We start from the raw sequence: 16503 nt of genomic DNA, 5'->3' as shown, positions 1-16503 counted from the left end.
AACACAATCCTCGTCCTAACTCCATTACATTGCCCTGGTTAATGGGGTAATTCTGTGAGAAAACACAAGAGCATCAATATTGCAGTGTCCCTTACAGAAGCGCTGAGAGTAACACTATTGCTTTAGTTGGGGTCCTCATAGAACATGTGATACCTCATAGAATTTTCTAGTGCTTTCCAGTATCTCAATTGATACAATTCAGATTCGGCCGGGCGCGGTGGCTTACGTCTGTAATCCTAGCACTTTGGGAGGCCAAGGTGGGTGGATCACCTGAGGTCAGGAGTTCGAGACCAGCCTGGCCAATGCAGTGAAACCCCATCTCTACAAAAACCACAAAATTTAGCCAGGCGTGGTGGTGCGTACCTGTAATCCCAGCTACTTGGGAGGCTGAGGCAGGAGAATTGCTTGAACCCAGGAGGTGGAGTTTGCAGTGAGCCGAGATGGCGCCACTGCACTCCAGCCTGGGCGACAGAGACAGAGTGAGACTCCATCTCAACACACACACACACACACACACACACACACACACACACACACACACACACATCTCAGATCCTGTAGTGCAAAGTCACATATCTGTATGGGAGCTCCAATAAATTGGAATGCAGAGGTTAAAGGTTAATCAGTCAGCTACATCTGCTAGGAACTTTCTTTGTTACAAGGGATGGTGCCCACCAGGGGCTGGTCCCATGGCCAGTTCCCACATATAATCTAACCCTGTATGGGATTTTAGAAGGTGGGAAACAAAACCTGGCACTGTGGCTCATGCCTGTAATCCCAGCACTTTGGGAGGCCCATTTGGGAGGATCACTTGAGGTCAAGAGTTTGAGGCCAGCCTGGCCAACATGGTAAAACCCTGTCTCTACTAAAAAAAAAATAAAAATACAAAAATTAGCTGGACATGGTGGCAGGTGCCTGTAATCCCAGCTACTTGGGAGCTTGAGGCAGGAGAATCTCTTGAACCCGAGGGGCAGAGATTGCAGTGAGCTGAGATTGTGTCACTGCACTCCAGCCTGGAGGCCAAGGCAGGAGGATCACTTGAGGCCAGGAGTTTGAAACCAGCCTAGCCAACATAGCAAGTCCCCATCTCAAAACAAAACACAATATTTTGACCCAGGCAGTGTGAAGGAGGCAGGTGGCATCTTTTTGAAGATGCCAGAAAATTTGGGACCTCCAAACTTGGACAATGTAACAGCTGTCTGAGGCCACAAAATTAGGCAAACCACACTGGAGAAAGAAAATCCTTCAGAGACCTGTTCATTTAGCAATTGTATGAGTTTCAGTTGAATTTTCTAAATGCCGCTAAATTACATCCTCAGCCTGGAGGGACATCAGAGCTGGTTTGACTCTCACTTGTGGGTCCTACTTCTGAAATATTAACGTGGATTATGGCTCCCCCATGTGGTGGAGGGGGGCATATTCACTTTTTAAGTTCCTATTTCAGCCTAGCACGGTGACTCACGCCTGTAATCCCAGACCTTTGGAAGACGCAGGGATCACTCGAGCCCAGGAGTTTTGAGACCAGCCTGGGCAACATGGTGAAAGCCCGTCTCTATTTAAAACAAAACAAAACAAAACAATAAAGTTATTCCTGTTTCTCTCCCTGTCCTTGACACGAGGGGATTCCAACTACTTTTTCTGGTAATCGTCCTTGTACATGAGCGTATATACTGACAGGATTTTTACCTGTCCCAAATAGTATGCCTTTGGTCCCATCCCCAGACAGGCAGGGAATGAACAGGCCATCTGTGACTCTCGCTCTTGCTGTGTCGCCCAGGCTGGAGTGCAATGGTGTGATCTCAGCTCACTGCAGCCTCAATCTTCTGGGCTCAAGTGATCCTCTTGCCTCAGCCTCCCAAGTAGCTAGAACTATAGGCCCGCAGCACCGCACCTGCCTAATTTTTTTCTTTTCTTTTTTTTTTTTGATAGAGATGGGGGTCTCACTGTGTTGTGCAAGCTGGTCTCCAACTCCAGGCTGAAGCAATCCTCCCACCTCAGCCTCTCAAAATACTGGGATTACAGGCATGAGCCATTGTGCCCAAACAATGTTGAGTTTTTTTTTTTTTTTTAAGAAACAGCCAAACTGTTTTTGAGAGCAATGTATAAATGATCCAATTTATCTCCACCCTTGCCAGCTTTTGGTGGCATTGCGGTTTTCAAAATTTTTAGCCATTTTAATTTAATTTGCATTTCCCTAATGGCTAATGATGTTGAACACCTTTTTATCTGCTTACATGTCATCTGTATCTCTTCCTCATTGAGATGTCTCTTCATGTCTTTAAAAAGTTTTTATTTTCATTTTATTTTTTCGTAGAGACAAGGTCTCACTATGTTGCCCAGGCTGGTCTCGAACTCCTGGGCTCAAGCAATTCTCCCACCTTGGTTCCACAAACTGCTGAGATCACGGGTATGAGCCACCATGCCAGATCCTCTTCAGGTCTTTTGCCCATTTTTTTAATGGATTTTTTTTTCACTATTGAGTTTTTACAGTTCTTTACATTTTCTAGATAATTGTCCTTTGTCAGGTATGTGCTTTGCAAATATTTTCTCCCAGACTATAGCCTATCTGTCCTTCTAACTGAGTTTGTTTGTTTTGTTTTTTGTTTTTGGGGGGTTTTTTGAGACAGAGTCTAGCTCTGTTGCCCAGGCTGGAGTGCAGTGGCACGATCTCGACCCACTGCAACCTCCGCCTCCTAGGTTCAAGCAATTCTCCTGCCTCAGCCTCCCAAGTAGCTGGGACTACAGGCGTGCGCCACCACACCCAGCTAATTTTTGTATTTTTAGTAGAGAAGGGGTTTCACCATGTTGGCGAGGATGGTCTCGATCTCCTGACCTCGTGATCTGTCCACCTTGGCCTCCCAAAGTGCGGGGATTACAGATGTGAGCCACTGCGCCTGGCCTAACTGGGTTTTTCTTAGAGCAAAAGTTTTTCATTTTCATCACATCCAAACTATCAATTTTTCCGTTTATGGACTGTGCTTCAGATGTCAAATCTAAGAACTGTTTGCCTCCTGGAGATCTTCTTGTATGTTCGTTTCTAAAATTTTTGTAGTTTTATGTTTTACATTTAAGTCTGTGATCCATTTTGAGTTAGTTTTTATATAAAGTGTGAGAGAGGAGAGAGGTTGATTTTGTTTTGTTTTGTTCTGTTTTGTTTTTCCTATGGATGTCCAATTGCTCGGCACCATTTGTTAATAAGCTCTCTTCCCTCCATTGATTTCTCTTTGCATCTTTGTCAAAAATCAGCTGGGCCCAGGCAGAGTGGCTCCTGCCTGTAATCCCAGCACTTTGGGAGGCTGAGATGGGAGGATCACCTGAGGCCAGGAGTTGGAGGCTGCAGTAAGTTATGATCGCTCCACTGCCCTCTGGCCTGGGCGATCCTGTCCCAAAAAAAAAAAGTGAGATCCTGTCTCAAAAAAAAAAAAAAAGTTGCACATATTTGTGTGGGCCTTTTTCTGAGTTCTCTATTCTGTTCCTATTCTATTATGTTCTCTATTCCTCTGCCAGTAATACCACACAGTCTTGATTACTGCAGCTAGATGTCTTTAAATTGGGTAGACTGACTCTTCTCACTTTATTCTGTTTTTTTTGTTTTGTTTTGTTTTGTTTTTTGAGACAGGGTCTCACTCTGTCACCCAGGCTGGAGTGCAGTGGTGTGATCTCGGCTCACAGCAAACTCCACTTCCCAGGTTCAAGCGATCCTCCCGTGTCAGCCTCCCAAGTAGCTGGGATTACAAGCATGCATGACCACACTCAGCTAATTTTTGCAGTTTTAGTAGAGATGGGGTTTCTCCATGTTGGGCAGGCTGGTCTCAAACTCCTGACCTCAAGTGATCCACCAGCCTCGGCCTCCCAAAGTGCTGAGATTACAGGCGTGAGCCACGGCACCCAGCCAGTTCTTCTTTTTTCAAATTGTTTTACACTTTCTAGTTGCTTTGCCATTCCATAAAAAAATTTAGGATAATCTAGTCGATATCTAAAAAAGGAATTGTGTTCAACCTGTGTATTTATTTAGGGGAAATTGACATGTTTACTATGCTAAGCTTTCTAGTCCATGTACATACTATACCTTTCCATTCTTTTAGAGAGTATTTGATTTATTTTATCAGAGGCTTTTACTTTTCAGGATACAAATCTGGTACTTTTTTTTGTTTCATTTTGATCTTTCTTTCTTCCTTCCTTCCTTCCTTTTTTCTTTCTTTCTTTCTTTCTTTTCTTTCCTTTCTTCTTTTTTTTTAAACAGGGTCTCACTCTGTAACCGGAGCGCAGTGGTGCCATCATGGCTCATTACAGCCTTGAAAACTCAAGGAATTCTCCCACCTGAGTCTCCTGAATAGCTGGGACCACAGGTGCATGCCACCTCACCTGGCTAAATTTTTTTTTATAGAGATGGGGTCTCACTATGTTGTCCAGGCTTGGTCCATATAATACTAGATTTACACCTAAATATTTCACTGTTAAGCAATTGTATTTGGTATTGATTCTATATTTTATTTTGCTGTTTATCACTGATCTATACCAATGCAATTGATTTTGTATGTTTATCTTGTCTATCTCAACCTTGGTGAGCCTGCTTCTTAGCTGTAGGTTTTGTGGTTTTTCTGTCTTGAGGTTTTGGTTTTATTACTTGTTTTTGGTAGATTCCTTGGGATTCTCTATGTAGACAATCATGTCATTGCAAATAAGGACAATTTTATTTCTTCCTTTCCAATCCCTGTGATTTTTAGTCACATGGTAACTCTATGCTTAGTTGTTTGAGAAACCACCAGACTGTTTTCCAAAGTGGTGGCTGAAACATTCTGCATTCCACAGGCAATGTATGAAGGCTCTATTTTTTTTTTAAATTGAGACGGAGTCTCCCTCTGTCACCCAGGCTGGAGTGCAGTGGTGCGATCTCGGCTCACTGCAACCTCCATCTCCCGGGTCCAAGCGATTCTCCTGCCTCAGCCTCCCAAGTAGCTGGGACTACAGGTGTGTGCCACCACACCCAGCTAATTTTTTTTGTATTTTTAGTAGAGACGGGGTTTCACTGTTTAGCCAGGATGGTCTCGATCTCCTGACCTCATGATCCGCCTGCCTCGGCCCTCCAAAGTGCTGGGCTTACAGGCGTGAGCCACCACGCCCGGCCAGAAGGCTCTAGTTTATCTACATCCTCATCACACTTGTTATCATTCTCACTTTTTAATTCTAGCTATCCTCGTGGGTGTGAAGTGGTTCTCGCCAGCCTTGTGGGTGTGAAGTAGCATCTCATTGTGGTTTTGATTTGCATTTCCTTGGAGACTAATGATGTCAAGTATATTTTCATTGCATATTGGCTATTTGTATACCTTTCTTGAAGAAATGTCTATTCAGATCCTTTGACCATTTTTAGTTGACCCATCAGTCTTATCATCGAAGTACAGGAGTTTTTTTCTATATTCTAGGTACAAGTCCTTTATGAGATATATGATTTGCAAATAGGTTTTCCCATTCTGTGTGTTATTTTCACTTTTTTGACTGTATCCCTTGAAGCACAAGCGTTAATTCTGATGAAATGCAAATTATCTATTTTTTTCTTTTTGTTGTTCATGTTTTTGGTATCACATCTAAGAATACTGTGTTTTAGTTTTTGTTTTGTTTTGAGACTAAGTCTCACTCTGTCAACCCAGACTGGAGTGCAGTGGCACAATCATGGCTCACTGCAACTTCCACCTCCCAGGTTCCAGAGATCCTCCTGCCTCAGCCTCCCGAGTAGCTGGGAGTACACCACCACACCCGGCTAATTTTTAATGGAGTGGAGTGCAGTGAACTGGAGTGGAGTGGAATAGAGTGTAATGGAACAGAGTGGAGTGGAGTGGAATGGAGTGGAATGGAGTGGAGTGGAATTTTTTTTTTTTTTTTTTTTGTAGAGACAGAGTCTCACCATGTTGCCCAGGCTGGTCTCAAACTCCTGAACTCAAGCAATCCTCCTGACTCAGTCTCCCAAAGTGCTGGGATTACAGGTATGAGCCACTATGCCTTGTCAAATGAGTTTTCTTTTCTTTTTTTTTTTTTTTGAGACGGAGTCTCGCTCTGTCGCCCAGCCCGGAGGGCAGTGGCGCGATCTCGGCTCACTGCAACTTCCGCCTCCCGGGTTCACGCCATTCTCTTGCCTCAGCCTCCCGAGTAGCTGGGAATACAGGTGCCCGCCATCACGCCCGGCTAATTTTTTGTATTTTTTTTAGTAGAGACGGGGTTTCACCGCGTTAGCCAGGATGGTCTCGATCTCCTGAACTCGTGATCCGCCCGCCTCGACCTCCTAAAGTGCTGGGATTACAAGCGTGAGCCACCGCGCCCAGCCTTTTTTTTTTTTTTTTTTTTTGAGATGGAGCCTCGCTCTCTGTCACCCAGGCTGGAGTGCAATGGCATGATCTCAGCTCACTGCAACCTCCGCCTCCCAGGTTCAAATGATTCTCCTGCCTCAGCCTCCTGAGTAGCTGGAATTACAGGTCCCCATCACTACACCCGGCTAATTTTTGTATTTTTGGTAGAGAGGGGGTTTCACCATGCTGGCCAGGCTGGTCTCGAACTCCTGAGCTTAGGTGATCCACCCACCTCGACCTCCCAAAGTGCTAGGATTACAGGCGTGAGCCACCGCTCCTGGACGATGGTGGTTTTTTTTTAAAATAATTTATTTATATTTATTTATTATTATTATTTTATTTTTGAGATGGAGTCTCACTTTGTTGCCCAGGCTGGAATGCAGTGGCGCGATCTCGGCTCACTGCGAGCTCCGCCTCCCGGGTTCTGGTCATTCTCCTGCCTCGGCCTCCCTAGTAGCTGGAACTACAGATGCCTGCCACCACGCCCAGCTAATTTTTCATATTTTTAGTAGAGACAGGTTTTCACTGTGTTAGCCAGGATGGTCTCCATCTCCTGACCTCGTGATCCGCCCGCCTTGGCCTCCCAAAGTGCTGGGATTACAGGTGTGGGCCACTGCGCCCGGCCTGTTTTTTTGTTTTTGAGATGGAGCCTCGCTCTGTTGCACAGGCTGGAGTGCAGTATCGTGATCTCGGCTCACTGCAATCTCTGCCTCTCAAGTTGAAGCAATTCTCTTGCCTCAGCCTCCGCAGTAGCTGGGATTACAGGTGTGTGCCACCACATCTGGCTAATTTTTGTATTTGTAGCAGACATGGGGTTTCACCATGCTGGCCGGGCTGGTCTCAAACTCTTGACCTCAAGTAATCTGCCCACTTCGGTCTCCCAAAATACTAGGATTACAGGCGTGAGCCACTGTGCCTGGTCAATAGCATGTTAGAATTAAATGAGCCTTTTGGGAAAATTTAGGTGAGGGTAGGTTACCCAAAGACTATGCAGCCACGTTCAAACCTTTAGTGGTTTATGTATTCATTTAGAGATAGGGTCTCAATCCTGTCACCCAGGCTGGAGTGCCGTGGCATGATCATGGCTCACTGCAGCCTCGACCTCCTAGGCTTGGGTGATTCTCGTGGCCACCTCAGCCTTGTGAGTGGCTGGGACTACAGAGATGCACCACCTCGCCCAGCTAATTTTTTTTTTTTTGTATTTTTGTATTTTTAGTAGAGACAGGGTTTTGCCATGTTGCCCAGGCTGATCTCAAACTCCTTGGCTTAAGCGATCTTCCTGCCTCAGCCTCCCAAAGTGTTGGGATTACAGGCATGAACCACCACACTCAACCCTTTGGTGTTTTTTTGTTTGTTTGTTTGTTTGAGATGGAGTCTCGCTCTGTTGCCCAGGCTGGAGGACAGTGGCACCATCTCGGCTCACTGCAAGCTCCACGTCCTGGGTCCACGCCATTCTCTTGCCTCAGCCTCCTGAGTAGCTGGGACTACAGGCGCCTGCCACCACGCCCGGCTAATTTTTTTTTTTGTATTTTTAGTAGAGACAGAGTTTCACCGTGTTAGCCGGGATGGTCTCAATCTCCTGACCTCGTGATCCGCCCGCCTCGGCCTCCCAAAGTGCTGGGATTACAGGCGTGAGTCACCGCGCCCGGTCCTTAATTTTTAAAGTTTTTGTAGAGACGGGGTCCCACCATGTTGCCCCAGCTGGTCTTGAACTCCTGGGCTCAAGTGATCCTCCCACCTTGGCCTCCCAAAGTGCTGGAATTACAAAGTGCTGGTGGCGTGAACCACCTTGCCCAGCTGTGTACACTTCTAAATGGTTCATTTTATATTTGTGAATTTCACCTCAATAAAAAACTTTTTTTTTTCAGACGGAGTTTCCCTCTTGTTGCCCAGGCTGGGGTGCAATGGCGCGATCTCGGCTCACTGCAACTGACGCCACCCCAGGTTCAAGCGATTCTCCTGCCTCAGCCTCCCGAGTAGCTGGGATTACAGGCGCACACCACCAGGCCCGGCTAATTTTGTGTTTTTAGTAGAGATGGGGTTTCACTGTGTTGGTCAGGCTGATCTCAAACTCCCGACCCCAGGTGATCCGTCTGTCTCGGCCTCCCAAAGTGCTAGGATTACAGGCGTGAGCCACAGCGCCCGGCTTTTTGTTGTTGTTGTTTGTTTTTTTTAATTGACTCAGATTTGGGCTTGAACTATTAGAATGATGGTGCCTCCATTGACTGAGATGAGGAAGCGCTAGGGAAAATGAACGTGGGAGTTCCAAGAATTCCATTTTGAATGTCTTCAATTTGATATGCCTCGTAGGCTTCCAAGCCAAGTGAGATATGTGAGCCTGGAGTTCAGAGATGGGGTGGAGATATAAATTTAGAAGCCATTGGCACACAGGAAATATCTTAAGCCATGGAGCTAGATGAGATCATTTAGGCCAGAGATGTCCAATCTTTTGGCTTCCCTGGGCCACATTGGAAGAAGAATTGTCTTGGGCAACACATAAAATATGCTGACACTAACAATAGCTGATGAGCTAAAAAAAAAAAAAAAAAAGAAAGAAAATCGCAAAAAAAAAATCTCACAGGAGGTTCCTGTTTCTTGCACCTAGAACAGGGCCTGGGACACCCTGAGACCCTTCCTTGCGAGACCTCAGGGCCTTTACGCGGCCACTCCTTCGATCTCAAACGCTCCTCCCCATTCCCTGGGCGCACTCCCTCCAGGGGGCGTATCTTTCCAGCACATTCCCTACTAGGCGCATCTGGGGTCGGCCTTCCCCAGTCCGGGTGGTTTGTTCCGACCGTCAGCATTCGACAAATAACTGAGCAGCTGCTGGGGTCGGGAACACCGCGGGGACAGGTCGGAGCTGACCCTCAGCGACTCTACTGCCTCTCCCCGCCACGCCCACCTGCCCCCTGCGGGGTAGGACCCCGCAACCACCACTCCAGAGTCCTCTGCGGGGACTGCTGTTGCTATGGGAGAGGAAGCCAGAGGAAGGGGATGCTTGGGCTGTGGTGGCAGCAGCAGCAGTGACGGCCACCGCCGCCAACCAGGGGCTTCTGCCTGGCCAGCGCAGCCACCTGGGCTCCGGGCAGCAGCATTTTCCACGTGGCTCCTCCAATCCTCACGAGGGAGCAGCTTCCTGCATTGCTAGTGGTGAGCCCACCTGACTTCCTACTCTCAGCGTTTCCTGATTGCCATGTCCGTGTCACCAATTTCCTCTATTAACCTTCCTGACAAGTCGGCGTGCTATTGAGAAACAAATGAGTGAACCAGGGGCAATCAGAGCTCTGAAAAATAAAGTGAGCAAGTGCAGAAAAGGTAACTTTCATGCGCGTCCGTGTGAAGAGGCCACCAAACAGGCTTTGTGTGAGCAACGAGGCTGTTTATTTCACCTGGGTGCAGGCGGGCTGAGTCCGAAGAGAGAGTCAGAGAACGGAGATGGGGTGGGGCTGTCTTATAATGTTTGGGTAGGTAAAGGAAAATTACAGTCAAAGGTGCGGGGTTGTTCTCTGGCAGGCAGGGGTGGGGGTCACAAGGTGCTCATTAGGGGAGCTTTGGAGCCAGGATGAGCCAGGAGAAGGAATTTCACAAGATAATGTCATCAGTTAAGGCAGAATAGGCCACTTTCACTTCTTTTGTGGTGGAATGTCATCAGTTAAGGCAGGAACTGGCCATCTGGATGTGTACGTGCAGGTCACAGGGGATATGGCTTAGCTTGGGCTCAGAGGCCTGACATTCCTGTCTTCTTATATTAATAAGAAAAATAAAACGAAATAGTGGTAAAGTGTTGGGACAGCAAAAATTTTGGGGGGTGGTATGGAGAGATAATGGGCGATGTTTCCCGGGGCTCCTTCGAGCAGGATTAGGGGCGGCGTGGGAACCTAGAGTGGGAGAGATTAAGCTGAAGGAAGATTTTGTGGTAAGGGGTGATATTGTGGGGTTGTTAGAAGAAACATTTGTCGTATAGAATTATTGGTGATGGCTTGGATACGGCTTTGTATGAATTGAAAAAAGAATGGAATAAGACAAAGAGAAGAACAGGTATTAAAGGACTAAGAATTGGGAGGACCTAGGACATCCAATTAGAGAGTGCCATAGAGGTTCAGCATAGACCTGCCAGCAGAGATTATTTATTTACTTTAAGAGGGAGTTAAGAGCGGTGGTTTGGGGACAGCACCAGGAGATACCAGCTGTGGTGGTTTGGAGAAAGTGTAAACAAGAGCAGGGCATTTATGAGTAGTTGTGAATAGGAATATGACTAGACAGAAGATAGTAAGGATGACAAGTTTTTTGGGGCACTGTCCAAGTTGGTCTGGTGTCTGGAATGAGACTGGGGCCTAATAAAAAGGATTGTCCGGCCGGGCACCGTGGCTCACGCTTGTAATCCCAGCACTTTGGGAGGCCGAGGCAGGCGGATCACGAGGTCAGGAGATCGAGACCATGGTGAAACTCTGTCTCTACTAAAAATACAAAAAATTAGCCGGGCGTGGTGGCGGGCGCCTGTAGTCCCAGCTACTCGGAGAGGCTGAGGCAGGAGAATGGCGTGAACCTGGGAGGCAGAGCTTGCAGTGAGCCGGGATTGCGCCGCTGCACTCCAGCCTGGGTGACAGAGCGAGACTCCATCTCAAAAAAAAAAAAAAAAAAAAAAAAGATTGTCCATACAAGAGCTCAAATGGGCTGTAACCTGTAGCATTCCAAGGACAGGCCCGAATTCTGAGAAGGGAAAGTGATAAAAGTACTGTCCAGTCCTTTTTAAGTTGGTGGCTGAGCTTGGTGAGGTGTGTTTTTAAAAGACCATGAGTTCACTGAATACTAAGAGCCTGAGAAACTGCTTTGGTGATTTGACTAATAAAGGCCGGTCCGTTATTGGACTGTAAAGAGGTGCGAAGGCCAAACCGAGGAATTATGTCTGACAGAAGAGAAGAAATGACCGTGGTGGCCTTCTTAGACCCTGTAGGAAAGGCCTCTACCCATCCGGTGAAAGCATCTACCCAGACCAAGAGGTATTTTAGTTTTCTGATTCGGGGCATGTTGAGTAAGCTAATTTGCCAATCCTGGGTGGGGGCAAATCCCCGAGCTTGATGTGTAGGGAAGGGAGGGGGCCTGAATAATCCCTGAGGAGTAGTAGAATAGCAGATGGAACACTGAGAAGTGATTTCCTTGAGGACAGATTTCCACGATGGAAAGGAAATGAGAGGTTCTAAGAGGCGGGCTAGTGGCTTGTACTATAGCATAGCCTGCCTTTGCTGGTGTGTGGCGATTAGGCCTGGTGGAACCGCCATCAGTAAACCAAGTGTGATCAGGGTGAGGAACAGGAAAGAAGGAAATATGGGGAAATGGGGTGAATGTCAGGTGGATCAGAGAGATACAGTCATGGGGGTCAGGTGTGGTATCAGGAATAATGTGGGAGGCCAGATTGAAGTCTGGGCCAGCAACAATGTGGGAGACTCAACAAAGAGCGAGTGCAGCTGAAGGAGCCAGGGAGCAGAAAGTATATGCGTCAGGTGTGAGGAAGAAAATAGATTTTGGAAGTTATGAGAACCGTAGACAGTGAGTTGAGCATAGTTTGTGATTTTGAGGGCCTCTAAAAGTATTACGGCGGCAGCAGCCGTCGCACGCAGACATGAGAGCTCGGCTAAAACAGTAAGGTCAAGGTGTTTGGACAGAAAGGCTACAGGGCGTGGTCCTGGTTCTTGTGTAAGAATTCCAACTGCACAGCCCTGCACTTCAGCTGTGTGTAATGAAAAGGGATAGGATGAATCAGGGACAGCTAGGGTGGGAGCAGTCTCTAGAGCTGTCTTCAAGGAACGGAAAGAGGAGTGGGGAAAGGATTTAGGATCTACGGGGTCAGCTAGGTTTCCTTTTGTGAGTTTATATAATGGTTTTGTTAGGATGGCAAAACCAGGTATCTAAAGTCAAAAGTATCCAACCATGCCTAGGAAGGAAAGGAATTGTTGTTTTGTAGAAGGTGTTGGGGTTTGAGAGATCAGTCACACACGATCGGCATGGAGAGCACGTGTGTTTTTACGAGAATTATGCCGAGATAGGTAACAGATGAGGAAGAAATTTGGGCTTGACTGAAGTAACGGGGGCTGTCTGTGAAGCTTTGTGGCAGTACAGCCCAGGTAATTTGCTGAGCCTGATGGGTGTCAGGGTCAGTCCAAGTGAAAGCGAAGACAGGCTGGGATGAAGGGTGCAAAGGAATAGTAAAGAAAGCATGTTTGAGACCCAGAACAGAATAATGGGTAGTAGAGGGAGGTATTGAGGATAGGAGAGTATGTGGGTTTGGCACCATGGGGTGGATAGGCAAAACAATTTGGTTGATAAGGCATAGATCCTGAACTAACTTGTAAGCCTTGTCTGGTTTTAGGACAGGTGAAATGGGGGAATTATAAGGGGAGTTTATAGGCTTTAAAAGGCCATGCTGTAGCAGGAGAGTGATAACAGGCTTTAATCGTTTTAAAGCGTGCTGTGGGATGGGATATTGGCATTGAGCGGGGTAAGGGTGATGAGGTTTTAATGGGATGGTAAGGGGTGCATGATCGGTCGCTAAGGAGGGAGTAGAGGTGTCCTATACTTGTGGGTTAAGGTGGGGGGATACAAGGGGAGGATGTGAAGGAGGCTTTGAACTGGGGGAAAAGGTGGCAATGAGGTGTGGCTGTAGCCCAGGAATAGTCAGGGAAGCAGATAATTTAGTTAAATGTCTCGACCTAATAAGGGAACTGGGCAGGTGGGGATAACTAAAAAGGAGTGCTTAAAAGAGTATCGTCTAAGTTGGCACCAGAGTTGGGGAGTCTTAAGAGGTTTAGAAGCCTGGCCATCAACACCTACAGCAGTTATGGAGGCAAGAGAAACAGGCCCTTGAAAAGAAGGTAATGTGGAGTGGGTAGCCTCCGTATTGATTAAGAGGGGGACGGACTTACCCTCCACTGTGAGAGTTACCTAGAGCATCTGTGACGGTCCAGGAGACTTCTGAGATGATCAGGCAGTGTCAGTCTTCAGCTGCTAAGCTGAGAAGATCTGGGAAGCAGTCAGTCAGAGAGCCTTGGGCCAGAGTTCCAGGGGCTCTGGAAGTGGCTGCCAGGTGAGTTGAGCAGTCCGATTTCCAGGGGGTCCCACACAGATGAGACACGGCTTGGGAGGAATCCCAGGCTGTGGGCATTCCTTGGCCCGGTGGCCAGATTTCTGGCCCGTGTATCAAGCTCCTGGGGGAGGAGGTTCTGGAGGAACCCCTGGCAGCTGCGGTTCAGGCGTTTGGAGTTCTTGTGTGCTGGAGGTATGGCTGGGGTTTGTCTCACAGTAGAGGCAAGGAATTGCAACTCAGAAATACATTGCTACTTAGCTGCCTCTACTTTATTATTGTACACCTTGAAGGCAAGGTTAATTAAGTCCTGTTGTGGGGTTTGAGTGCTGGAATTTAATTTTTGGAGTTTTATTTAATGTCGGAAGCGGATTGGGTAACGTATATTGAGAATAAGACGGCTTTTTGACCTTTTAGGGTCTAGGGCTGTAAAGCATCTCAGAGTTGCTGCCAAATGAGCCATGACCTGGGCTGGGTTTTTATATTTGATGAAAAAGAGCCTAAACGCTGTCTGATTTGGGATAAAGAAAAAGGAGCATTAACCTTGACTATGCCTTTAGCTCCAGCCACCTTTTTAAGAGGAAATCCTGGGCAAGTGGGGGAGGGCTAGACGCAGAATGAAACTGTAAGCCGGACCAGGTATGAGTGGGGAGGTGATAAAAGGATTATAGGGTAGGGGAGCGGAGGCTGAGGAAGAATTGGGACCTAGCTCAGCCTGGTGAGGAGCAGCCTGGGGGAAGAGGGGAGAGGTCAGATGGGTCTGTAGAAAAGGAAGATTGGAAAGAGGAAAGACTCAGCGATGCTTGGGGTTGGGACTGAGGGACAGGCAGGAGGGAAAGAAGGAAGATTTGGGATGAGTTGCATTGGGAACAGAGACTAGGGAGGGACCGAGGTGTAAAAGAATGCCTGGATGTCAGGCACCTCAGACCATTTGCCCATTTTACGACAAGAATTATTTAGATCTTGTAGGATGGAAAAATCGAAAGTGCTGTTTTCTGGCCATTTAGAGCCATTTTCAAGTTTGTACTGGGGCCAAGCGGTGTTGCAGAAGAAAACAAGGGGTTTAGGTTTTAGGTCAGGTGTGAGTTGAAGAGGTTTTAAGTTTTTGAGAACACAGGCTGAAGGAGAAGAGGGAGGAATGGAGGGTGGAAGGTTGCCCATAGTGAAGGAGGTAAGCCCAGAGAAAAGAGAGAGTAGAGACACAGAGAGATGGGGTGGAGGGTGCTTGCCGCCCAGGAAAGTGGAGAAGGGGTAGAAACATGGAGAGAAGGGGTGGGGGGTGCTTGCTCCCCAGGAAAGTGGAGAAGGGGTAGAGACACGGAGAGAAGGGGTTGGGGGGTTCTTGCCCCCCCAAAAAGCAGTACTTGCCGCTAAGAGTGAAGGACCAAGGCAGGCATCCCCATGTGATCAGACACCTCTGAAACATGAGTGAATAATCAGGCAGGCGTCCCTGCACAATTAAACACCAAGGGAAGACTGTCTTCCCCAGTCGGTGACCAGCGCCGGAGTTTTGGGTTCACAGATAAAATGCACCTCCTTTGTCTCTACCAGAAAAGGAAAGGAACTGAAATTAAGAGAAGGGAGAGATTGAAGTGTGGCACCAAGATTGAAAGGAGAAAGAGGTTGAGGGATAGTGAGAGGGGTTGGAGAAGAGAGTAAAAAGAGACCGCTTACCTGATTTAAAATTGGTGAGATGTTCCTTGGGCTGGTCGGTCTGAGGACCCGAGGTCATAGGTGGATCGTTCTCACGAGGCAAAGAGCAGGAGGACAGGGGATTGATCTCCCAAGGGAGGTCCCCCGATCGGAGTCATGGCACCAAAATTTCACTGACTTCCGTGTGAAGAGACCACCAAACAGGCTTTGTGTGAGCAACAAGGCTGTTTATTTCACCTGGGTGCAGGCGGGCTGAGTCCGAAAAGAGCGTCAGCGAAGGGAGATAGGGGTGGTGCTGTTTTATAAGATTTGGGTAGGTAAAGGAAAATTACAGTCAGAGGGAGGGGGGTTGTTCTCTGGCTGGCAGGGGTGGGGGTCACAAGATGCCCAGTAGGGGAGCTTTTGAGCCAGGATGAGCCAGGAGAAGGAATTTCACAAGATAATGTCCTCAGTTAAGGCAGGAACAGGCCATTTTCACTTCTTTTGTGGTGGAGTGTCATCAGTTAAGGCAGGAACTGGCCATCTGGATGTGTACGTGCAGGTCACGAGGATATGATGGCTTAGCTTGGACTCAGAGCCCTGACACTAACCATTGAGCCTTAGGGCCATTCATTTCCCCCTAAAAATCATTGAATATCACGCAAATTGCCATATTTCCCCCATGTCCCCTTCCCCTATGAAAAAGGCTGTAGAAATATCTGTACCCCATTGGGTTATTGGGTAATCATTCTCCTGTGAGTCCCCTGGGCAATGCACGTTAAAAATACATTTATATGCTGCCTTCTACTAGTCTGCCTTTTGTCACTTCATTTTCAGTGAACCTTCAGAGGGTGACTGAGGATGCATTCTCTCTTTTCCCCTACACAGCCAAAGTGGTTAACATCCCCCCGAAATCCTTTACAGGCATAAAAAATCATATTACAAACCCTCCATTCCATCCCCACTTCATACCTCAGCCACCTCCCCTATCTGACCCTCACACATCAATCTGCCCTAAATCACTCAGGGCCAGGTACTAGACCACTGAAGACCAGCTGTGCACTCTCGAGCCTCTGACATCATTCAAAGCGGCCAATCCTGAGCTGTTTCCCCTTCCCTGCCTTGCCTTTCCTGTGGAAACTGCAATAAAGGCCCTGACCCAGGCTTTCCCTCTCTCTCCTGCCCACTGACCGAATCTGGTGCTTTTTCCTGCATGGCGTGGCATGCTTCTGTCTCTCAGGAAGTATAGGTAATCAATTCTTCTTTCAATGGCATCAACTTCATGTTGTCACTCAGTCACTTCCAGAAGATTAAATCTCATAGAGGCCGGGTGCGGTGGCTCACATCTGTAATCCCAGCACTTTGGGAGGCCAAGGTGGGTGGATCACTCCTGAGGTCAGGAGTTCAAGACCAGCCTGGCCAGCATGGCAAAGCCCCGTCACTACTAAAAAT

The 16503-nt window shown here is 47.5% G+C and overlaps 2 protein-coding genes across 2 annotated transcripts in view; one reads left to right on the top strand and one right to left on the bottom strand.

Annotated features, from left to right (window-relative positions):
- IGFL4 (IGF like family member 4) overlaps nucleotides 1-16503 on the bottom strand; it is a 199082-nt gene that overhangs the window by 173917 nt on the left and 8662 nt on the right. The window lies entirely within an intron of this gene.
- HIF3A (hypoxia inducible factor 3 subunit alpha) overlaps nucleotides 9528-16503 on the top strand; it is a 71001-nt gene continuing 64025 nt past the window's right edge. The window contains exon 1 of the mRNA XM_063620746.1: nucleotides 9528-9656. Coding sequence (XP_063476816.1) covers nucleotides 9599-9656 — 58 coding nt within the window. The 5' untranslated portion in view covers nucleotides 9528-9598. The remainder of the gene's footprint in view (nucleotides 9657-16503) is intronic.

Source organism: Symphalangus syndactylus, chromosome 17 (assembly GCF_028878055.3).
Source record: "Symphalangus syndactylus isolate Jambi chromosome 17, NHGRI_mSymSyn1-v2.1_pri, whole genome shotgun sequence".
Lineage (NCBI taxonomy): Eukaryota > Metazoa > Chordata > Mammalia > Primates > Hylobatidae > Symphalangus > Symphalangus syndactylus.
This window is presented reverse-complemented; position numbering and strand designations above follow the sequence as displayed.